The sequence below is a fragment of the Mercenaria mercenaria genome, chromosome 14 (assembly GCF_021730395.1).
Source record: "Mercenaria mercenaria strain notata chromosome 14, MADL_Memer_1, whole genome shotgun sequence".
Classification (NCBI taxonomy): Eukaryota; Metazoa; Mollusca; class Bivalvia; order Venerida; family Veneridae; genus Mercenaria; species Mercenaria mercenaria.
The window spans coordinates 22,710,243-22,735,530 of NC_069374.1; the positions used below are offsets into that span (position 1 = coordinate 22,710,243).

At 36.7% G+C, this 25,288-nt stretch overlaps 1 protein-coding gene across 1 annotated transcript in view; it reads left to right on the forward strand.

Moving 5' to 3' along the window:
* LOC128548136 (uncharacterized) overlaps positions 1-25,288 on the forward strand; it is a 77,649-nt gene that overhangs the window by 15,766 nt on the left and 36,595 nt on the right. The window contains exons 3-5 of the mRNA XM_053522538.1: positions 7,485-7,619; positions 20,210-20,275; positions 21,663-21,857. Of these exons, the coding sequence (XP_053378513.1) occupies positions 7,485-7,619; positions 20,210-20,275; positions 21,663-21,857 (396 nt within the window). The remainder of the gene's footprint in view (positions 1-7,484; positions 7,620-20,209; positions 20,276-21,662; positions 21,858-25,288) is intronic.

Below are 25,288 nucleotides of genomic sequence, written 5' to 3' on the forward strand. Positions count from 1 at the left end.
ATTTAACAAACTTTTTAGAGATCTCTTGCACTTAAGCCAGACAAGGTTTAACTTTGATTGCAAATAAATGCCTTAGAAATACACATGCCTTTTATTGATCTTCTCAGTTAGACTAAGGTGTTTGTCAAGTTTTCCGGGCTAGAGTTTGTTGTCGTCACATGATGACCCGAGTAATCTTCTCCTTGAAGGCCTTGCTTCAATTGATTCAAGTATGTAGTGTCATCTTCACTTGGCCTAGTCACTTAAGCATTCTTCTAGTTTTACCTGCAAATTCAAAATAATTATATTTTTGTATATAATCATATAAAAACATTAAAGCAAAATGGTTATTCATGGTAATTAAAATAATCCAATGTACTAATAAGTTTCCTGGACAGGAAGAACTTGAAAATGGTAATGAAGAGTTTGTTATTTTGTGTGATTTCTATGGAAATTCCATTAGATTTAAATGCAATGCATTGCAGCATTACCAGGGATAATAAATGTCAGTTTTAATTCATAATGTCAAATTGTCTGTGAAAAATTTCTGATAGACCATCCTCAAACATTCCTACAAATTAAAAATAGTATTATATCAGTACCTTTTTTTCATAATCCTGTCGCTTTATTGTCCTTGTCAGATGACCCTCCAGAATATGTCAACAGACTATCTAGACACCTATACACAGCTGTCAATGCATCGGAGCAAGGCATCCAGCGCATAGAATGTACTTCCTTGATGGTAAGCTTGGGACTGTCCAAGACATCTTGGATTGCATGAAGACGTGCCTCTCTTTGTCCACTGCCCTGAAGTGACAAATAAATATCATTTGTTAACCGATCTAAAGTTAAACCTTAACCTGCTGAATTTTGAAAATAAGAAGATAATACATAGCATTGTAGATTCTAATTATGTAGTAGTTTCCTTACCTTAAAGTAGTAGAACAAGTTGCACAGAATTTGTTGGTACTTCTTCAACAATGGCATTTTCTCAGCTGCTTCTGAAGTACTCAGAGCCAACCGATGAGCAATGCAATGCACCCTGTGCATATGGGGATTTCACCGTCTTCTGATAGCTGCTGCCCCTGGAACATATAAAGATTTAATTAACTTTTTAAGAACAGTCTTTTAAGGAAAAATTACAGAAGTCTTGATTCGTTAGTGTCTTGACAGATCTGTTAGGATCTTGTTTGCATAATAATTGTTTCCAATATTATCCAGTTAATTAAAATTCTATTAATTTAAATTTGCCTTTACCTACATTTGATATGTAATTTAGATGTTGATACTTAAATGTGTATTTTTACTGCTGCTGCTGGAAAGACAAATTCTTAAACCAGTCTAGTTAAAGGTTTCTTACCATTTTCCTTACCAGTCATGGCTGAAGCTCCACTGGAACCAAGTGGCATGATTTTGTCTGGCTTTATACCATGTTTTTCCATTTTCGACAGAACAGTATTAGCTATGCCTTTACCAGTAGCATCGTGACACTCAGTGTTATAAACATAATGTGTTTCAGGCTTGAAATCCTCATTTAATATCTTAGCATAGATAACTTGTCGTTTGGTGTTTGCAATATCCGTGCTTTTATCTGTCAGTACACTAATAAATCTAAACTTCTGTAACTTTCCATTTCCAGACGGTTGGGAAACATGATACAGACTATCTAGCAAATCATTCACAGTAAACTGAGACTCCTAGTTTATATTACATTTCTGCAACAATTTTACATCTTCAACATTAAAGCTATGTAAAAGCTGAACAAGACTGAAAATTGTCTAATGGCAGATCCTGTTGCACAATCCAATCATCTACCTTGAACAAGGCTAAAACTGCTTTATCCTACTCTGAATATATTTTCTTTGTTGCCTCGGACAAGTCTTTCCTCAGTCCTGGAGCCTGCAGACACCGGACATGATCAGGCAACTCGGTGTGTCTTGCAAGGGTACTGTTCAAAAAAATAGTTCACCATCGAATTTTTCATTTTATTCTGTTCACAGACTTCACAATACATGTTTTTTGCCTTGTCATAACAAAGCCATGAGTAAATTGATAACCATTTATCTTTGAAAGAGCAATTTTTGTTTAATTTTTCAGAACTTTCAGGATCAGTAGAGCTATCTGTATAATCAATACTATTGGTCGGAACATGTTTTAATGACAAAGTAGAGTTGTTGTTTTCGTCTGAGGAAGCAAACGTGAGTCGCAGCTGATTTTCCTCCAGTTTTCTCAACGTTTTTGGTGACATGGCTGTAACAAGGACGTAAACAATATCCGGGCAACTGAATTATAATAAAACCTGACCAAAATAGCATCGATATTTCCATTGACTGAATTATTAATACTGACGAATCAAATTCCTCGTTATATATTTCATACTGTGACTGGTGTGCGTTTAAAATATTCATTCTGTAATTTTCGCATTTCGGTTCAACGATGCATCCTGTAGGAAGCTCATACTTCAAGACTTTGTGTCCCCAGCAAATTTTGTGTATATGACGCAGGACGCAGACCTAAAATTATCACTGTATAAATACTTCATATATGGTTTGATTTGATACAAACTTGCAGAATATCTTTAACAACAATAGATCTTGGATTCCATGATGAATCCGTCAGATCCAATTATAGGTTCCAGAGTAACGGCCCCTGATTGGCCCCAGAAAAAGCCAAAATTTGTTAATTATGTCTCCACCAGCTAAAGGAGACATATTGTTTTTGCCCTATCCATCCGTTCGTCAGCCAGTCCGTCTGTCACACGTCATTAGAGAGTTTGAGATTTCAACCTTCGCCTTCCCCTTCAACGTCTCTTGCGAAGTTAACGTATGAAGTTGAAGTTCGATTAAAATTCCTTGAGATTTCAAACTTTAGAATGAACCTTACTTCTTTTAATCCGCCCATTCAATTTATCAGTAATTATGATCGTTTTTTTCGTGCATTTTGATACCAGTTGTCCGAAAGGGCAGGAATTTTACAAGAGGTTTTAAAAATGAAAAAATGAAAATTAAATAAAAAAGAAAACATTTCAATTAATATAATCCTCGCATGGATATTAGAGCGATTATCAAAAAAAAAAAAAAAAAAAAAAAAAAAAAAAAAAAAAAAAAAAAAAAAAAAATATAAATAAATAAATAAGAAAAAAATAAAATGATAAAACAATGTGAACAATGTAAAAACACGTTAGTGTTGCTCCAAACATTTAGGTTTTATATAAAATTATGTCAGTATAGTCAGTATACAATGCACGATTGTAAATCATACATGAGAGGAAATAAAAATGATAATTACATACCTAAAATCATTTTCCATTAGGTTTCAATGGACCGCGATCGTGCAATATCGAACTAGTCCCAATCCGTGACTCTAGTTACCTCCCCTGACGTTCTGGCCATTGCGGATCTCGTTTCTTTAGATTTTTGTTGCTATTGTGAGTTTGTTTAATTTGTAATTTATGCAACATTTTGTTTACTTTTACACTTTGATTAATCTGACCTATTAGATACTGGCACGCAGTAATTTATCAGACTGAAATGAATTGAAATGAAAGTTATAATTACGTCATGAGTTGGACTAATATAGGACCAGGAATGTTTTCTTAACGTTGTAATGGAAAGAATCGCGTGATGTCCATGGCGTCCACACGCACGTTGCGACAACAAGTTGACGTCATTTTCGCGGAAAATATTAATGCGCTTCAGTTTCATTTGTTTATTGCGTTTTCGGAGAATATTTTTCCGTATTTTTTCCTGTCTTTCGTGACAGAACGATAATTTAGATATAAATTAATCATTTGATAGTGGATATGTAATAAAAAGGTTATCAACTTTGTATGTGGATATATGCACTCGTTCTTTCGCGGACAATATTGCGCTCCTAAAGTCGCGCAATATTACCGCTGCAGAACTCGTGCATATATCCACATACAAAGTTAATAACCTATAATTATCATATCAACGTGATAATGACACTCTGTATGACTCTATTTAATGCCAAACTCTCAGACAGCACAATATGATTTTAATATACTATTTTATAAGTAAAGCATCTGCGGATCCAGGAATTTTGGTTAGAGGGACGCCAACATTAAAGAGGGGGGTCACCCATTTCAGTGGGGTTGAGGGGAGAGGGTAGGGGTAGGGTAGGGTCACGCCGAGTTTCAAGACCGACTTTGTAAAATGTAAGAATCAAAGGGGGAATTAACCCACAATGTCCCTCTGCCAGGCTCTGGTTCCGTGCATTTAAAGAATGGAGTTATCCCATACGGCTAACAGGAAACGTCTCTCATCATGATATCATAGATCTGAAATCGTCTGATAATTCAGAAGAATTTTCCGTCTTACTAGTATCATTTTATGTTTATAATTAAAACGCAATTGTCGTATTAAGTGTCCGAAAATAAAATGTTCTACCAAATGATAATCGCGCGTAATTATTTATTTTTTCAAGTAAAATGACTGTCATGCCATGTGCCTCCATCCAGATTTCAGTCTTTGATGCCGAGTATGTGGACAGAGTAGATGTTAAAAGAATGAAGTTTCGACTTTCGTGATATCACATCTTCGGACGTTCAAAACTTCACTTCATACGACAAAAAGGCCCATCTGGTATAATCGATACCGCCTGGGGACACAAATATGCCGTAGAAGTTAAAGTTTGAACAAAATCTCAAAGTTTCTCAAAATCAGTTGATAACTTCATACTTCCAGGTTCAGTTCAATGTATTTAGTTAAAATCATTAGCCATACTAAACTTCATTATACTTATACCTATTGATAGTGTTTCGCATCAAATTTAGTCTAATTATATATATGAATAATCAAATAACTTAATAAGCAGAAATCCTGAAACTAAGCTTTTTATTTCGCATAGTAATAAAGAGAAGTTTTAGGCTTACGTGATATTACATGGAAAACTTTAGTAACAACGTGTGATATAAATAAAGTTCACGCGTATCGGTGACGTTTTACCCAAAATATATATGAGAGACGTTGAAGGGGAAGGCGAAGTTTGAAATCTCAAACTCTCTATTTTCCGATGAATAACTTGAGAACTACTTGACACAGAATATTGAAACTTCATAGGATGATTGGACGTGCAGAGTAGATGACCCCTATTTATTTTGGGGTTACTCGATCAAAGGCCAGGGTGGGCCTGAACATGGAAAACATTTTCCATCAATAACGTAAAATCCACTTGACCCAGAATGTTGAAACTTCATAGGATGATTGGACATGTGGAGTAGATGAGTTGAGGGCCACTCTATTAAAGGCCAAGACCACAGGGGCCAGAACATGAAAAACCATTTCTGATCAATAACTTGAGAACCATTTGACCCAGGACCTATAAACTTAATCAGCTGATAGGGCTTACAGAGTAGATGACCCCTATAGTTTTTTGGGGTCACTCGAGCAAAGGTCACGGTCATAGGGGCATCTGTCCATTACATTTCATTTTTGACCAATAACTGGATAACCGTTCGACCTAGAACCTTCAAACTTCATGGGGTGATATGGCTTACAAAGTAGATGATCCGTATAGTTTTTAGGGTTACTCAAATAAAGGTCAAGGTAACAGGGGCCTGAACATGGAAAACAATTTCCAATCAATAACTTGAGTACCACTTGATCCAGAATGTTGAAACTTCATAGGATGGATGGGCATGCAAAGTAGATGCCCTCTAGTGATTTTTGGGTCTCTGGATAAAAGGTCAAGGTCACAGGGGCAAGAACAAGGAAAACAATTTCTAGTCAATAACTTTAGAACCATTTGACACCAAAACATTCAAACTTCATAGGGTGGTAGGACTTACATGGTAGATGGCCCTTATTGTTTTTGGGTCACTTGAGCAAAGGTCAAGGCCACAGGTGCCTAAACATGGAAAACTCTTTTCGATCATTAACTTGAGAACCATTTGACCCAGAATGTTTAAACATCAAAGGATGATTGGAAATGCAGGGTATATGACCGCTATACATTTAGGGGTCAATCGATCAAAGGTCAAGGTCACAGGGGCCAGAACATGGAAAACGGATTCCAATCCGTAGCTTGAGAACCACTAGACCCAGAATGTTGAAACTTAATGGGATGATTGGGCATGCCTAGTAGACGATCCCTATTGCAGTCAACCGTCAATGTCTCTTTGATTTTCTCTCCTGCCTCCTATTGACTTTTTGCCTATTAATACTATGCTATTGGGAAGACAGGCACTTTTCTACAAAAGCTTTTTTTAGTTTTTTCCTTGTGAACACGATAGAAGTGACATTTTACATTTGATTTTAACCACACTTACACACAAATTAAGTCACAATAAGAACTCAGTTCCTTTCGAAAACCGGCGAGTAACTGCCACTGAAAGGGGCAAAATATTCTATTGTGGCCCTTGCAGCCATATAGAGGTTTCATTTATGCTTTGATTTGATACAAACTTGCACAGAATTTGTTCTTGATGATCTCTAGGTCAAGTTTGAAACTGGGTCATTTGGGACCTAAAACTAGGTCACCAGGTCAAATCAAACGACAAGCTTGTTAACACCATAGAAGCCAAATTTATGACCCTGTCTTCATGAAACTTTGTCAGAATGTTTATCTTAATTATTCCTGTGCCAGGTTTCAAATGGGGTCATATGGGGTCAAAAACTAAGTCACCCGGTCCAATCAAAGGAAAAGCTTGTTAACACCCTCGAGACCACATTTATGACCCAATCTTCATGAAACTTGGTCAGAATATCTTGATGATTCCTAGGCAAAGTTTGATAGGTGAGCGATATAGGGTCATCATGACTCTCTTGTTATTTCAGTTACTTGTTTCTTATATCCCCTACAACTTTTGTATTTCTCCACCCTCCTTTTCTCTCCTCTTCCACAATGACAAAGTATCTGCAGTTTTTAAGGTCCATTTTTACTACCCTGTCCTGTGAGTTCTGTTTGCAATCAGATGCATTTTTCCTTCATAGGTGAAGTTCTTGTTTATATTTAACCAACCATTTCCACATTTCCTTGATAACACAGTTCTATATATATTCATGTCTGAAATGTTTCCTCCATTCTTGTTCATCTCTTCCTTGGGGGTATGTAAGTGTCGTTTCTGTGTTGTTCTGGTTTGTTCTGACTTACGCAATTTGACAACAAAATACCGATGAACTTAATAACAATCAGAATGCTATTTACAATTGGTTGAAGAAACAGTAAAAAATAAAATAAAAAGTAGTTTATTTTTACATGGTGAAGAAAATGGTTCTATTATTTTATGTTAATTGTTAGTAGAACTAAATTGATTTATATATATATACACAAAACATTTTATATATAAGCTATTCTATTTTTGTTTGGCCATTTTTAACCTCTATGGCTGAAATAAACACACACACACACAAACATTTACTGCAAAGGGTTAAATGGAGTAGCATTCAAACATACATGATGCATGTTGCTTTCTGTGGTATATTATTTTGTATTTTCTAAGAAGAATTGTTGTAGAAAGTAAGCAATTGTGCTTTTGATTTCAGAAAATATGGAAACTGCGTAAAACAAACCCCTCAGACAGTAAACTTCAAGACAAGTTGCGAGAGAAGGAGAAGACGTTAAAGAGTTTAGAGGCACAGGTTCCAGGTGGTACTGGGAACTTTAGCGAAGATTCACAGGTACTTTATAAATGAATTGCTGATACGAACACCAAGTTCATTTCAGAATCAGGGAAGCCCAGCATTTAGAGTGGTCCGCTTGGAAGTTTTGAAATAGTATTGAAAAAAAAAACAAACATACTTCTTATACGCCCGAAGGGACGTATTATGTTATGACGCTGTTGTCCGTCTGTCTGTCTGTCCGTCTGTCCGTCCGTTAGCAATTTCGTGTCCGCTCTGTAACTCTTGAACCCCTTGAAGGATTTCAAGGAAACTTTACACAAATGTTCACCACACCGAGATAATGTGCAGAGCGGATGTTTTGGATGTCTCGCTTCAAGGTCAAGGTCACACTTAGGAGTCAAAGGTCATATAACTTTGTTTCATGTCCGCTCTGTAACTCTTGAACCCTCTGAAAGATTTCAAAGAAACTTGACACAAATGTTCACCACACGAAGACGATGTGCAGAGCGCATGTTCTGGATGACTTGCTTCAAGGTCAAGGTCACACTTAAGGGTCAAAAGTCATATCACTTTGTTTCTTGTCCGCTGTGTAACTCTTGAACCCGTTGAAGGATTTCAAAGAAACTTGACACAAATGTTCACCACACCAAGATGATGTGCAGAGTGCATCTTCCGGACGACTCGCTTCAAGGTCAAGGTCACACTTAAGGGTCAAAGGTCATATATGACTTTGCTTTGTGTATATTGCTCTGCATTACAGTGCTCTTGTTTTTATTTGGCAGATCTCTTTTTTGTACTTGCAATAATTTTTTTTGGAACTACTTCCCTTTTATGTTACTATAAATAGCTTATTTTGAAACTTTTTTATTATTGGCCATAGGGAAAAACCGAGACCACTTTTCTGTGGTACAACATGGATGGTACCTCCAATTTTAAGGTGTATTTTTACATACCTGTACCTGATAAGGATTTTTTTGTAGACTTTGAATATTTTTTTTGTGGACATAGATTTGTTTTTTTGAAGTTATCCTTTTGTTGTTCCAGTCCTTTGTGGCTACAACAGTCAAGTTCTTAAAATTTTGCTCCGATCCTATGATGTAAGCCTTCGGGCGTATATTGCCCCGCATGGCGGCGCTCTTGTTTATAAGTTTTGAGAGGATCACTGTACTTGCTGGAAATTCCAGATAAAACACGGAATTAATTTTGCCGCTGGCTCTTGGATATGTCTTTCATGCTAGGCTGCTTGACATATAATAGAATTACTGATAGATAATTGTACTAAAGCACTGACCTTTTTATAGAAAACGTCGTTCATTGATGTGGGTTTAATGCCATTTTTCAACGTTGTTTCATTATGACCAAGCATCCAGATATAATGTGCTAGTTCTCTGTATACTGAGCAAGTGCTGACTGATTCCTTGTATACTATACCAGCACTGGCTGGTTCATTGACTTGTCTTCAAATGAATCAGAGATAAAGTATACAGTGAAACCTGTATAGACCATCTCTTCCTGGAAGACTGAAATTTACTGTGATACCAATAGATGGCTGCTCTTGAAAAGTTAATTTACTAAGAAATTGGTCTGGCTGTAAAGAAAATTTCTGCCTTTTTAAGGGAAGGGTGATATTTTCTCTACAAGAGTGTCTTTGATATAGGCAGTACTATATTGATTTCAGTGAAATGATCACTGAGAACATTTACCAGTCATGGAGCTAGTGACCTCTTGTACTTCTCATACCGAGATTGCCAGCAGGTATAAGGAAACAGCTAAATCTTAGATCTCAGTATGAAGTAAAAACCGAAACAAGTGTACTTCAGTATAATGTATGCAACAATAGAACAAAAAGAGTATTTCTTTGGCATTACTACAAAGTAATAACTACTTAAACAATGCATAATGTTCATGTGAGAGGCGTGTTCTAAATATCTCAACAAAACTCATTCTTCAGCTGAATGCTGTATTACATAGAATTGCCATTTCTATGCAGTCGTGCTTCTGTATGTTGCACAATGAATGTCAAGTCTGCAAAGAAAAAAATATTTATCTGCATGCTCATACAAAATATTTTTATTTCGTTACTAATCCTGCAGTATTTATTCAGATGTAGTTCAAACCTGTTTGAAGTTTGCTGTTAATGTATTCATATGAGTAAATAGACTATCTACATCAGTTAGGAGCTGAAATGACATATTTCTTGCTGCTGTTTTTAGCTCACTTGTCACATAGTGACAGGGTGAGATTTTGTGATCGCATTTTGTCCGTCATCCGTCCGTTAGTCCGTCTTCCGTTCACAATTTCTTGTGAACATGATAGAGAACACATTTGCTATCAATTTTAACAAACTTGCACACGACTTATATTGACAGTTGGAAACTGGCCAGGTCCCGTCATGGGTTCCAGAGTTATGGCCCCTTAAAGGGCCAAAATTTGCTTATTTTGGCTTGTGAACACGATAGAGACCACATTTTGCAATCAACTTTAATCAAACTTGCACACAACTTTCCTTTCGAAAACTGGCCAGATTTCATCATTGGTTCCAGTGTTATGGCCCCTTGAAGGGCCAGAATTTGCTATTGTTGGTTTGCGAACATGACTGAGACCACATCTTGCAATCAGCTTTAATCAAACTTGCAAACAAGTTGTATTGGCATAATATCTGGGTTCTTTTTGAAAACTGACCAGATCCCATCATAGGTTTCAGAGTTATGGCCCCTTAAAGGGCCAAGTTTTGCTATTTTTATACCCCCACAAAACGAAGTTTGGGGGGTATATAGGAGTGAGCTTGGCGGCCGGTCGGTCGGTCCGTTGGTTTTTGTGGTTTCCGGATGATAACTCATGAAAGGCTTGACCGATTTGAAAAATATTTGGTACACAGGTGTAACATCAGAAAATACAGGTCAAGTTTGAATTTGGGGTCATTAGGTCAAAGGTCAAGGTCACAGAGACCCTGAACAGTTAAACAGTTTCCGGATGATAACTTGAGAATGCTTGAGCCTATGAACATATATTTTGGTACACAAGGGTAACATCATATATTACAGGTAAAGTTCGACTTTGGGGTCTGAAGTTCAAAGGTCAAGGTCACAGTGACTTGGAACAGTTAAACGGTTTCCGGATGATAACTCGAGAACACTTGGGCTTAGGATCATAATTTTTGGTACACAGATTTAACATGATTAAATACAGGTCAAGTTCGACTTTGAGGTCTTAGGCCAAAGGTCAAGATCACAGTGACTCGGAACAGTTAAACGGTTTCCAGATGATAACTTGAGAACGCTTGGGTCTAGGATCTTAAATTTTTGTACACTGATGTAACATGATTAAATACAGGTCATATTTGAGTTTAGGTTTAGGTTTGAGGTTAGTAGGTCAAAGGTAAAGGACACAGAAATACGAAGGAGTTAAACGGTTTCCGCGTGATAACTTGAGAACGTTTGGGCCTAGGATCATGAAAATTAATAGCGAGGTTGGTTATGACCGGCAGATGCCCCCTAATGATTTTGAGGTCAGCAGGTCACAGGTCAAGGTCACAGTGACCCGGACCACTTAAACGGTTTTCGGACAATAACTTCACAATGCTTAGGACTAGGATCACGAAATTTAATAGGGAGGATGGTCATGTCGGGTCAAAAACTAGGTAATCAGGTCAAATCAAAGGAAAAGCTTGTTAACATTCTTGAGGCCACATTTATGATTCTATCTTCATGGAACTTGGTCAGAATGTTTATCTTGATGATTGCTAGGCCAGATTCGAAACTGGGTTTTATGGGGTCAAAAACTAGGTCACCCGGTCAGATGAAAGGAAAAGCTTTTCTTAACACTCTTGAAGGCACATTAATGATCCTGTCTTCATGAAACTTGGTCAGAATGTTCATCTTGATGTTCATCTTGATGATTGCTAGGCAAGATTCGAAACTGGGTCATGTGGGGTCAAAAAGTAGGTCACTTGCGTAAATCAAATGTGTTAACACTCTAGAGGCCATATCTTTGACCCTTTCTTCATTAAACTTGGTAAGAATGTTTATCTTGATGATTCTTTGTCAAGTCCAAAACTATGTCAAGTGGGGTCAAAAACTAGGTCACCACTCAAAACAAAGGAACAGCTTGTTAACACTGTAGAGGCAGCATTTATGACCCTGTCTTTATGAAACTTGGTCAGAATGTTTATCCTGCTGATTCCAAGGCAAAGTTCAACAGGGTTTCCTCTCTGATCGAGAGTGTACTTTGGTCAGAATAATTGCATTGATGAAATCTAGGTGGAGTTTGAATATGGATCATCTGGGGTCAAAATCTAGGTAACTAGGTCAAATCAAAGAAAACACGTGTGTATTCGATAGAGGCTATATTTTTTAGCTCACCTGAGCACGAAGTGCTCAAAGGTAAGCTTTTGTGATCGCCCTGTGTCCATCGTCCGTCGTCGTCCGTCCGTCGTCCGTCCGTCTGTCGTCAACAGTTTGACTGTTAACACTCTAGAGGTCACAATTTTGGCCCAATCTTAATGAAACTTGGTCAGAATGTTACTCTCAATAAATCTTGGACGAGTTTGATATTGGGTCATCTGGGGTCAAAAACTAGGTCACCAAGTCAAATCAAAGGAAAAGCTTGTTACACTCTAGAGGTCACAATTTTAACCCTGTCTTGATGAAACTTAGTCAGAATATTACCCTCAATACAGTCTTTGACAAGTTAGATATTGGGTCATCTGTGATTAAAAACTAGGTTACCAGATCAAATCAAAGGAAAAGCTTGTTAACACCCTAGAGATAACAATTTTGTCCAAATCTTAATGAAACTTTGTAGGATTATTACTCTCAATAAAATCTTGGACAAGTATGATATTGGGTCATCTGGAGTAAAAAACTAGGTCACCTAATCAAATCAAAGGAAAAGCTTCTTAATACTCTAGAGGCCACATTTATGGCTGTATCTTCATGAAACCTGGTCAGAATGTTAATCTTGATGATTTATAGGTCACTTTTTAATCTGGGTCAGGTGTGATCAAAAACTAGGTCACTAGGTTAGATCAAAGGAAATGCTTGTTAACACTCTAGAGGCCACATTTAGAACTGTATCTTCATGAAACTTAGAATGTTTATCTTGATGATCTTTAGGTCAAGTTCGAATCTGGGTCATATGTGGTCAAAAACTAAGTCACCGATTCAAATCAAAGGAAAAGCTAGTTAACACTTTAGAGGCCACATTTATGACCATATCTTAATGAAACATGGTCAGAATGTTAATCTTGATGATCTTTAGGTCAGGTGAGCGATACAGGGCCTTCATGTCCCTCTTGTTCAACTAATCTTCATGAAATTTGGTCAGAATAATAGCCTTGATAAAATCTAGATATGTTTTGAATATAGGTCATATTGGGTAAAAAAGTAGGTCACTAGTTTAAATCAAGGAAAAGCCTTTTGTATATGCGATATAAGTTTTATCTTTTCAATTGATGTTTTAAAAAAGTTGTCAGAATGATTGCCTTGATGAAATCTGGGTCGAATTAGAATATGGGTCATCTGGGGTTAAAAAGTAGGTCATGGGGTCAAATCAAGGAAAAACGTTGTGTGTGCGATAGAGGTTGTATTTTTCAAGGTGAGCTTTTGTGATCGCCCTGTGTCCGTCGTCCGTCGTCTCTCCATCGTCCGTCAGTCGTCAACAATTTGACTGTTAACACGCTAGAGGTCACAACTGTGGTCCAGTCTTAATTACACTTGGTCAGAATGTTACCCTCAATAAAATCATGGACGAGTTTGATATTAGGGCATCTTGGGTCAAAAACTAGGTCACCAGGTCAAATCAAAGGAAAAGTTGTTAACACTATAGACGCCACATTTATGACTCTATCTTAATTAAACTTGGTCAAAATATTAATCTTGATGATCTTTAGGTCAATTTTAATCAGGGTCAGGTGGGGTCAAAAACGAGGTCACCAGGTCAAATTAAAGGAAAAGCTTGTTAACACTCTAGAGGCCACATTTATGACCATATCTTCATGAAACTTGGTCAGAATGTTTATCTTGATGACTTTTAGAGAAGGTTTGAATCTGGGTCATGTGGGGTCATAGACTAGGTCACCAGGTCAAATCAAAAGAAAAGATAGTTAACACTCTAGAGGCCACATCTATGACCACATATTAATGAAACTTGGTCAGAATCTTAATCTTGATGATCTTTAGGTAAAATTTAAATCTGTGTCAGGTGGAGTCAAAAAACTAGGTCACCAGTTCAAATCAAATGTTAAGCTTGTTAACACTCTAGAGACCACATTTATGATAATATCTCTATGAAACTTAGAATGTTAACCTTAATGGTGTTTAGGTCAAGTTCAAATGTAGGTCATTGGATTAAAAAACTAGGTCACCAGGTCAAATAAAAGGTAAAGTTTGTTAACATTGTAAGAGGCCACATTTATGACTATATCTTAATGAAACTTCGTCAAAATGTTAACCTGGATGATTTTAAGGTCAAGTTTAAATCTGGGTTAGGTAGGATGAAAAACTAGGTCACCGGGCAAATCAAAGGAAAAGCTAGTTGACACTCTATAAGCCACATTTATGACTGTATCTTAATGAAACGTAGGTCAGAATTTTAATCTTGATGATGTTTAGATCAAATTTAAATCTGGGTCAGGTGGGGTCAAAAACTAGTTCACCAGGTCAAATCAAATGAAAAGCTTGTTAACACTCTGGAGGCCACATTTATGACCATATCTTAATGAAACTTGGTCCGAATATTGAAACGTACACGGGGTCTGCTAGCCCGCACACACTTCAATATCCAAACGTGGGTTCTTCTCAAACACACGTGGGGGTGGGGGAGGGGGAGGGGGGGGGGGAAGATAGGGAGATGTTTTGGAGTAAATTATACGGACACCTGAAATAAAGTTAAAACACAATAATTTATTTATTTATCATTTCACAAACAATATAATCAGATATGGTTTATCTGTATAATGGCCCTGGTTCCTCGTCTACCTCTGGTCAGGAATGTTCGTCTGTTCGTCTGTGCCAATTTAGAAGTTCCACATCTAGATGTAGTTCCAGAAATTCTAAGAGTAAAAAAAAGCTTGACAAAAACAGTGTCATGTCTTGCCTTGTTAACATAGGAGGCTTGACAAAAACGGTGTCACGTCTTGCCTATACGATTTTATCAGGAAATCTGGTTGATGGTACTGGCTCTCGGAATGGATGAAAGGCTATATAGTTGAAAGGAATCTATCTATGTTAAATTTAAATAATGGTTGTCTAGAAAGAATAGATTATATTGTATATCAAATTAGGAAATATCTGTTCTCGGCCTGTAAAATAGTCCTAGGTCTGTTAAGGATAGGTAGTGGATCGTTATTATAGATATAAAGATATAAGGTTCTATCTAGTCTTGGATTTGGTAATTTTATTTAGAACTTTATTATATTTTCGTAGGTTTAAGGAATTCTGTCAAACTGTCAAACCCTGCCAGAAATTCTAGGCAATCTTGTATGGTTACTGTACCTTCTTGGTAGCAGGTGACACATCCATAGGATGTTTTGGCATTTAGGAATTAAAATAATAGCGTAGTGGCTAGCACAAGTTCTAACCGGATACTGACGACAGTGCCAGGGTCTGCCGGCTATTTATAGTCTCAGAGGGGTGGCTACATTGGTATGGGGTGCCCGGCTTGGCAGAGTCGTCATCTAGTGGATGACGTCATCGCGCGTGCGGCAGAAATTTAGCCCTAGCCGGATATGGCATCCACGTTTGGCGACAGGTGGCTAATTAGTATTTCTTCGTCTCTAATATGGCTCGTTTAATATCTAAAGGCATGATAAGTTCAGAAATATGTTCAGGAGAGGCTAATCTCTTGATCCACACCGGGTATCGGCATGAGGACGGCCTCATAACATAATCGAGGTACGCATATTATAGTCAGATGCCCCATATTCAAACTTGACCTAGATTTTACCAAGGCAATCATTCTGACCAAATTTAAACTGTATCCGGACGTAAAATGTTGATGGCTTAGTCGTCACAAGGGAAAGCTAGTTAATACTCTAGAGGCCACATTTTTGATTTTATCTTCATGAATCTTTGTCAGAATGTTAACCTTAATGATCTTTAGGCTAATAGGTCAGGTGAGCGTTACAGGGCCTTCATGGCCTTCTTGTTCAATTGATCTTCATGAAATTTGGTCAGAATAATTGCCGTGGTAAAATCTAGGTCAGGTTTGAATATGGGTCATCTGGGATCAAAAACTAGGTCACTAGGTTATATCAAAGAAAATACTTGTTTAAACTCAAGAGACTACATTTTTGGTCCAATCTTAATGAAACTTGGGCAGAATATTTGTTTCCATGAAATCACTAGGTCAAAGATGTTTACACTGTTATGGTGTGTTTCTCAGGTGAGCAACCTATGGCCATCTTGGCCCTGTTGTTCTTTAAATCAGTTTCTACAGACACATTCTAGTTAAGCTATCAAAACGCCTTATTGATGAGACTGGCGGAACCTGTACTTTTAGCTCAGCTGAGCACCAAATGGCAACCAAAAGGAAAATCTCAATATTTTGCATGTGATATCATCTATTGGTCTTCTATGAAGTTTGTTCTATGTGTGTCCCTGGGGTGAAAAGAGGCCTGCCCTAAGGGTCCCAGGTTTTGCATAGACTTACATAGGAAAAAGCATAAATAATCTTCTTGTCTGAAACCACAAGACATAGGCCTTTGATATTTGATATGTAGCATTGCATTGTGGTCGTCTACCAAGATTGTTCAAATTGTTACCCTGAGGTGAAAAGAGGCCCCGCCTCGGGAGTCCCAAATTTTACATAGACTTGTATAGAAAATACTTTAAAAAATCTTCTTGTCTGAAACTGCATGGCCTAGGCTTTTGATATTTGGTGTGTTGCATTGCCTAGTGGTTCTCTACCAAAATTGTTCACATTACGCCCCTGGGTTTAAAAAGAGGTCCTGCCCTGGGGTTCCCAAGTTTTACAAAGACTTATATAGGAAAAAACTTTAAAAATCTTTTTGTCTGAATGTTCAAGGCCTAGGCCTTTGCTATGTGGTAAGTAGCATTGCCTAGTAGTTCTCTAACAAGATTGTTCAAATCATGCACCTGGGCCGGAAAGAGGCCCCACTCCTGCGGTCATTTGTATTTGGGTTATATAGGGAAAAATATTTCAAAAATTATCTGATCATATTGCCTAGACTGTTTAATGATAATTACCTGATGGTCCCAAGTAATTAGGGGTCCCTTGACTGTGACCTTGACCTACTGACCTACTTTATTGTTTTTTTAAGATACAGCTTTGAAATTTGGATGACATGTTCAGTTTTGCACACCGATCTTAACACTGACTTTCAGTGACAATGAATATGACCTGCTGACCTTCTTTCTTAATATGTTAAATCATGACCTGTAATGTTTGTTACAGATTTCAATGCTCATCTAGAATAGTCTTAGTCGTGACCTACTGACCTACTTTCTTGATTTTTTAAGTTACAGCAAAGAAATTTGGACCACATGTATAATGTTTGATACATATTTCAAAACTAATCTTGAATAGTCTTATTCATGATCTACTGACCTACTTTCTTGTTATTGCTCAGGTGATTTTTTCTGATCGCTTGATGTCCGGCGTCCGTCGTCTGTCTGTCGTCTGTCTGTCAACATTTAGCTTGTGTATGCGATAGAGGCTGTATTTTTCAACTGATCTTCATGAAATTTGGTCAGAAAGATTACCTTGATGAAATCTAGCCTGATTTTGAAAATTGGTCATCTGGGGGCAAAAACTAGGTCACTAGGTCAAATAAAAAACACATTGTGTATGCGATAGAGGCTGTATTTTTCAATTGATCTTCATGAATTTTAATCAGAAAAATTACCTTGATAAAATCTAGTCCGGGTTTGAAAGGGGGCATCTGCAGATTTCAATACTCAAAGAAATTTGTCCAAGCAAACAACTAAAATCAGGTGAGCGATATAGGGCTATCATGGCCCTCTTGTTATTTTCAGTGATAATATATAGTTAAAGCGTACAAACCTCAACAAATTCACATCTAATTTTTGCTCCTAAACTCTCCCCAATTATTTTTTTTGTGGGGGGTGGGGGGGGGGGGGGGGCGGGAGGAATGGGGGAGGCGGGGAATAGAGTTTCCATTGTCCATCCGCTTGTCAGTCTGTCTGTCTGTCTTCCTGTCCGAATTTGTGTCGTACATATTTCAAAACTTATTTGACCCAGGAACATCAAACCTAACAGGATTTTCATTCAGCATGTAAAATTATGCACCTGTGTTTTAATTGGAATTTCACAAAGCCAGACCAAAGTTACGGCCCTTGACTCGGTCAATACTATGCATAAAAAAGACATAACAATTTGTGTCGCATGTACATGTCAGAAAGTATTCGGCATAGGATTATGAAACATAATAGGAATATCATTCAGCATGTGAAGTTGTACACCTGGGGTTTTGTTTGAGATTTCACTTGACCAGACCAGAGTTCAGGCTCTTGACTAAGTCAGAAATTTTATAAAAAAGGCATAAAAGTTTGTGGCGCCTTCTCAAAAGTATTTACCTTTACAGGATTGTGATAAAGCTTGTGAAGTTGTGAACCTGGTATTCGGTTTGGGACTTCAGTTAGCCTGACAAGAGTTATGGTCTCTTTACATAGTAAAGAATACACATTTAGTGCTTAAAAGTTTGTGTTGCATATCTTAAAACATTTCAGCTTACCCTATACCCTCAATATACAAGAGGAACATTCTTTTATAGAGTGAAATTGTTGAGTGAACACTGTCAATCCTTAACCTGTCTATGTTATATCAGTGCAATGGAAAAGTAACCTATCTATGTTAAATCAGTCATACATCTAACAGTCCTGAAATTGCTTTCTTTGATTTTCTCATATTTCTTGATATTTACCATATACTTTGATGCATTTATATGGGTAGCTTCATTCTGTAGCTTTTTCAACATATTTTACCTTGTGAAATTCTGTGGGTTTGACTTTTTCAAAAAAAAAATCGTCTGTTTGTTGACAAATTTCACAATAAAAATTTCACAATTTCCCCAGGGCAGTAATTGACTTGATCTTTATATAGATTTCTTTTCAGACTGTAGTAATTATGCATGTTTTTTTCTCATGCCTAGAGGTAAAACGTGCATGGTTTGTTTGAGGAGGTACTAGGTCAATAATCACCTTAGCCTGCAGTAAAGTCTTAGCGGAGTTGTCTCCATTTTTTTCTAAATATTTTACCCAGGATCATTTTTTTTTGTCCAGATCAAATAATTCTTTTTCAGAAAATGATATTTTAATTAGTTTTTCAGACTGTGTACTTTGATGCAGTTAACTACACATATATCTAAAATAGGTAGCCCTTACTTGAAATTTGTATATTTAGTTCCACTGCCTACATAAAAGTTTGCGCCACATGTATCTTAAAAGTTTGACATAGAGTTATAAAACTTTAGGGGATTGTTATATAGCATGTGTTGTGTACCTGGTGTTCTTTTTGGGATTTCACTCAGCCAGACCAGAATTATAATCCTTGACTTAGTTGAGTACACAAAGACTTAAAAGTTTAGGTTGCAGTTATCTTAAAATGATATCTCACCAGTTATTAAACTATATACAGTACCAGGAAGAGTTTGGGTGCACCTGTGTCCTATGGACACATATCTAGTTATTTCTAACTTATATCTCGTTTTGTCTTAGATTCCCACATACACACCCTCCACCATAAACACACACACACCCCTGCCGCACCTCCTTCCTTTCTTTTCACAGTTCTTACACTTTATTAAGTCACATATCTCTTATGTGTTCTTAGTGTCTTAATTGTATCGGTATTTTTTTGTGGGGGTGGGGGCACTTAGATTTGTTTAAACTATCTTTTCTACATTTCTTACACTAACTTGTATCTGGTACTGTTTCTTAGATTTACTCATACACCAGCTTCCTCAACTCCCATACACGCAGCCTTCCCTGCACCCTCTTTCTGTCCCCACACCCCCCCCCCTCCCCCGACCACCATCACAAATTAAAAACATTACATTTCCCGCACTCACTTACTTATATCATATAGTAGTGATGTCTTAGAAAAAAAAGAGTCAAATAGTTGAGAGTGCTGTCCTTCCAACAGGCCTTACACTTGTGAGTCAAAACTAATCTTCCTCTCTACATGTGTCATGCTCATATTACTTAAGTGAGCGATTCAGGGTCATCATGACCCTCTTGTTCTTAAACATTTCGGCATGGGTAGTTCAAATTCTCCCGCTTTGGGTATTGTTTAATCGCCTCTTGGATATGGTGCTTGCTATTTAATTTTGTCTTTTGGCACACTGGTTGAATTAATTTGTTGAAATATCAAATTGGTCTTTTCATAGACATTTCCATGTTGGATGTAAACTGTGTTTGGAGAAAACCTTACTGAGCAGAGGTAATCTTGAAACTTGTGCGTAATTCAAAGTGCACTGAATGTCAGAAACATTCCTTATAAATTGTAGTGTACACTTGGCTAGACTGTTTAATAAATGGATGCTCTAGATAACTCAAAAAAGGCAAAGGAATATAAAATCTATCATAACTGAGGTTCATACGGCAAGTTAATGTGACATACGTACCTATCCTCGGGTGTGTGAGTCTGGTATTGTTTCTTTCTTCCAGTTTGCGTTATGGCCCCGCATAATCAGATGCCTTGAGGTGGTGGAGAAGAGAGGACTTCATAGTAAGGTAACTAATTTTATAGACTTTGTTCATTTATGAATGAAACATATGCCCTTTATTCATTATTAAATGCAATAAAAGTTGATTGTTTAAAAACTTCCAGTTTTTAGTGGTAGTAAACATTTATACTGTGTTCAGCCATACATGTATACTGTGTGTACTGTTAGTACTGTTGATACACATAAACTTGTTAATTATTTGTCTATATCAAGTATTTGTTTTCAAATATTAAATTTTGGTCCAGTATACCTTTAAGTATGAGACAAGGACATAGGCAGTATAGTCTTGCTATCCTGTTGCTTAAATTACTACCTCTTTACCCCATAAACCGTGTCAAGGTAGTATATATACTATATAGGAGTCATCTTATGGTCAGCTGGTCATTCAGTCATGCAGTCAGTTTGTCATTATCCATTCCAAATGAAAGTTCATACGTATGATCACCCTGAAGTATGATCACCCTGACGTATATATATGCATGACATAACTTAGCTCACCTGATCCGAGTCTTTCAGTGTTATATGTATGAAGAAAACAAAACGTTAAACAGCTTTTTGTTATACAGCTGGGTAGATGTTCACCTGACGAATCTTTGTATTGTCCTTCCTTATTAAACTTGTTCAAGTAGTAAGACTTGCTTGACTGCTAGAGCTAAAAATAGAAAGTCTTTAAGTAACTTCTCTCGAAGCACTGGATGGATGATTAGCATCTCTGGAATTTTCTTTGATTTGTTAGTGGCCTTGCTTGATTGCTTTTAAAGGCTTAAAGTAGGTAAACTTCGAAACAACTCATTCTCATAAATCATTTATATGTCATCGTCGAACCTTGACAGAGGCATTATTGCATGGACTAAGTTTGGTTCCTCTTGACTGCTCCTTTTTTTTCTTTGATCATATATTATGTCATACTTTAGGAGGAATGTTTTTCATACTTAAGTGTTACCTTTCAAAATACAGTGTATTGTGAAATAGTCAGAATCAAGTGTGCAATGTAGGACCTTCATTGTCCTCTTGTTTTTCAAGCATTTCTCCCTTACGCTTAGCCAGATTTGTACTTTGGCATAATAAGTACATAGTAAGTGAGACTTTCAGACCAAACTTGGTCCATATAAAAATAGTATATATTTGACCAAATGAGATGGGACTTGATCAGGTGTCTGTTCTCAAGTTTCATAACCAGGAACACATAGCACATGTCTCAGCGATATTTTATTTAAGGTCACACTTGACGGTAGTCCAAATGCCTACAAGTTACTTTTCATCCTTTAAATCTAATCTTGTTTTGTGTGGTATACCAGTCATAAATTTGTTTATCTGCTGTTTTGATTAAGTACACATGTTTAATTGAAATTGAATCTCTATACTGACAATGTTACCATGTTGTTCCTTTGTAGGGGATATACAGGATTTCGTGTATAAGAAACAAAATGGAGAACCTGTATCAGATGCTTGATCATGACCCAGAGTCTGTTGATCTGAATTTAGAAGATATGAATACTATTTGTAGTGTTGTGAAACATTACCTTAGACAGTGTCCTGAACCACTTCTTACGTTCAAGCTGTATCAGTCTTTCATTCAAATTGCTCAGGTATGATAATTTTGTTACATCTAATTTGTTTCATCAATCAGCTTTAAAGGGTCTTTTATAATATGACTGCCACATTTTTGTTATGAACATAAAATGTATTTATTTCTTGTTATCCCCCGACGAAAGTCGGAAGGATATAGTTTTGGCGTCGTCTGTCCGTCCGTCCTTCCGTCCGTCCGTCCGGAGCCATATCTAGGAAATGGTTGGGAATATATATTTAAAACTTCATATACATGTTCACCACTATGAGTTCTTGCGGCTCGTCAAGTTTCAGTCAGATTGCCCAAGTAACACCAGAGTTATGGCCCTTAGAAATTTCTAGTGTTAACTATATAGGGTACTATGAATATGGCAATTTCTGCATCATAATTTTTGATATATTGGACCTAGAACTATGAAACTTAAACAGAATTTAGATCATCATAATGTGGTTGTGTACACACAATTTCGTTCGGATTTATTTGTAAATTAAGAGTTGCCCTTTAATTGTATAAAAAACTACATATTTGTACATAACAAACCTACCATTTGGTAGAATTTCATTAAATTTCTTTCATTCTTTTCCATGAAAATTTATTGTAAACATGTGAAGTTGTGTACCCACACCTGGTCACCCCCTTACCTTGATCACACCCCTCCCTATCCCCAGCCCCCCCAAAAAATCCTTATTAATTTTTTTTTTAAACAAAGTTCATATACATGTTCACCACTATGAGGTTATGGGGCCCATCCAGTTTCAGACAGATTGCCCAAGTAACGCCAGAGTTATGGCCCTTAGAATTTTCCAGTGTTAATTAATTAGGGTACTATATAGATCTGTAGATATGGCAATTTCTGCATCATAACTTTTGATATATTTGACCTTGAACTATGAAAATTTAACAGAATTTAGAGCACTATAATGTGGTTGTGCACACACAATTTCGAACGGGTTTCTTTTGTAACTTCAGAGTTATTGCCCTTTAATTTTCTAAAAATCCACATATTTGTACATAACAAATTTACCATTTGGCAGAATTTCATTAAATTTCTTTCATTCTTTTCTGTGAACATTTGTTATAAACATGTGAAGTTGCGCACCCACTTGCCTTGGTCACACCCCCTCCCCCGTCCCCACCCCACCCCCTCTCCAAAAAAAATAAAAAAATTTCATATCTTATTTTAGATTTATTTCAAACCTTCCATGATTATTTATCAGCATGCAAGTTGTACCATTCCCCCACCTCACTCCTCCACCCAGTCATGCCCACCACTGATCATGCATCCTATGCCCCCCCCCCAACACCCCCCACCTAACTTCACCCTATTACCCTTTTGTTTTCATTTTTAATTTTCCATCAATATTTATAATCAACATGTGAAATTTTGTTTCCTCTCCCGTTCCCCTGCACCCCCACCCCCTAAAAAATAAATATATTAAGTTGTGACTGCACAAACCTAGTCCTCAGCCATGTTCAAGATATCTTACCTGTGTTCTCTTAAGAACATCTGTTCTTTTAAGTTCAAATGTACATGAACTTGTTAAACAGCAACACCTGGTGCCAAACCACTCAAAGACAATATTTCATTCCAGTTAAACTTCACTGCCATGTTCAAGATATCTTACCTGTGTTCTCTTAAGAACATCTGTTCTTTTAAGTTCAAATGTACATGTTAAACAGCAAAACCTGGTGCCAAACCACTCAAAGACAATATTTCGTTCCAGTTAAATTTCAAGCTCACATTTCAATTAACTGCATTTAATTTTAAAAGCTAAGCTTATTACAGTAAGCATATCCCATTCAAAATAAATTCTTTAGTCAGGATCAAAGTATCATACATTTATTATGTACTCTTTTCTTAAACATTTGTTTTCTGTTAAATTGATTTTGACTAATGAAATTATCTGCTTCTTATTAACATCCTTAACTTTTTGCCGGACATATTTTTTTGCCATTCCTCACCACAAACCCTTTCGGCGGGGGATACCAATTCATCGAATTTGCTTGTTAAATTGTAGTTTCAATAATTGTTATATCAGATATTTGTTATAGGATTAGATATTTAATTATCTCGCCGAAAGTGATGGGATATAGTCTTGGTGTTATCAGTCCGTCTTTCCATCAGTCAGTTTGTCTGAAACTATATCTATGAAATGGTGTAGAGTATTTAAATGAAACACAGTAGAAATGTAAACTGCTATAGGGAAATGCCACCCTGCAAGTTTCGGCGGTCAGATTGCTTGAGTATGACAAGATTTATGGCCCATTGTTTACATATGTAGTGTTTTCTTCCATTTTCTGTCCGTCCGGAGTCATATCTCAAAAATGTTTGGATTTAAATAAAACATGGTAGAAATGTTAACTGTAGGCAGATTGCTTGAGGAAGACAAGATTTATGGCCCTTTGCAGTTCTATATAGTGTTGTTTTTTTGTCCGTCTGGAATCATATCTCAGACATGATTTGTAGGATTTCAATAAAACATCGTAATAATATTAATTGTAACTGGGAAATTTTGACCTGCAAGATTCAGCGAAATACTTTGAAACTGGTGTATGATATGCATTCTGGTCACAGAATCAAGGCCGCTGTTACTAAAAGTAGAAAATTGTTTCTGCTCATAAACTTCAGTAAGGAATAAAGTATTGCATCTAAACATGGAATTCCGGAAGCTGACATGGAGACCATGGTTTTAGATGTATTTTTGGTTGCTTAGGTCAAGGTCAGGATTCTCATTACTAAAAATAGAAAAGTGGTTTTCTCACGATAATTTAATTTAGGAATGAAGTACGCAGACCAAACCTGATAAATAGATAGCTTTAATAGAAACCACTTTTAGCTCCACTGTTCGGAGAATAGGGGTGCTATTCTACTCCTTGCTTGGTTAAAGGTTTTCGGAAACCTGTTTTTTTTGTTACTATTGTTTATATCTTACTGTAACTTCACATTAACATTGTTCAGCATTAAAACAAAGTATGTGCAGGGGCTGGGCCCATTATAACGAAGGTCAAGGTCGCCAAGGTGTTATACTTAGGTTATTTTTAAGGTAAAAGTTCTTCGGCAAGCTTTGTTTTTCTGTCATATCTTTGTTACTTTTGCTTATATCTTACTGTAACTTCACATTAACATTATCCAGCATACAAACAAAGTATTGCAGCGGCTGGGCCCATTATACCCAAGGTCAAGGTAACCAAGATGTTATACTTGGAATTATTTTCATGTTACATTTTTTCGAAAGCTTCGTTTATAGACATATCTTTGGTACTTCAAAAGATAATGACTTGAAATAAGAAAGATTTCTTTATAATAATCATCTGCATGTGTGGTTTCAATCCCTTTAACTCTTGATTGTATTTTTGACAGAATTATGCCCCTTTCATACTTAAAGTTTTTTGGCAATCTTCGCTTTCTGGATATAACTTAGTACAATCTAAGATAATGACTTGAAACTT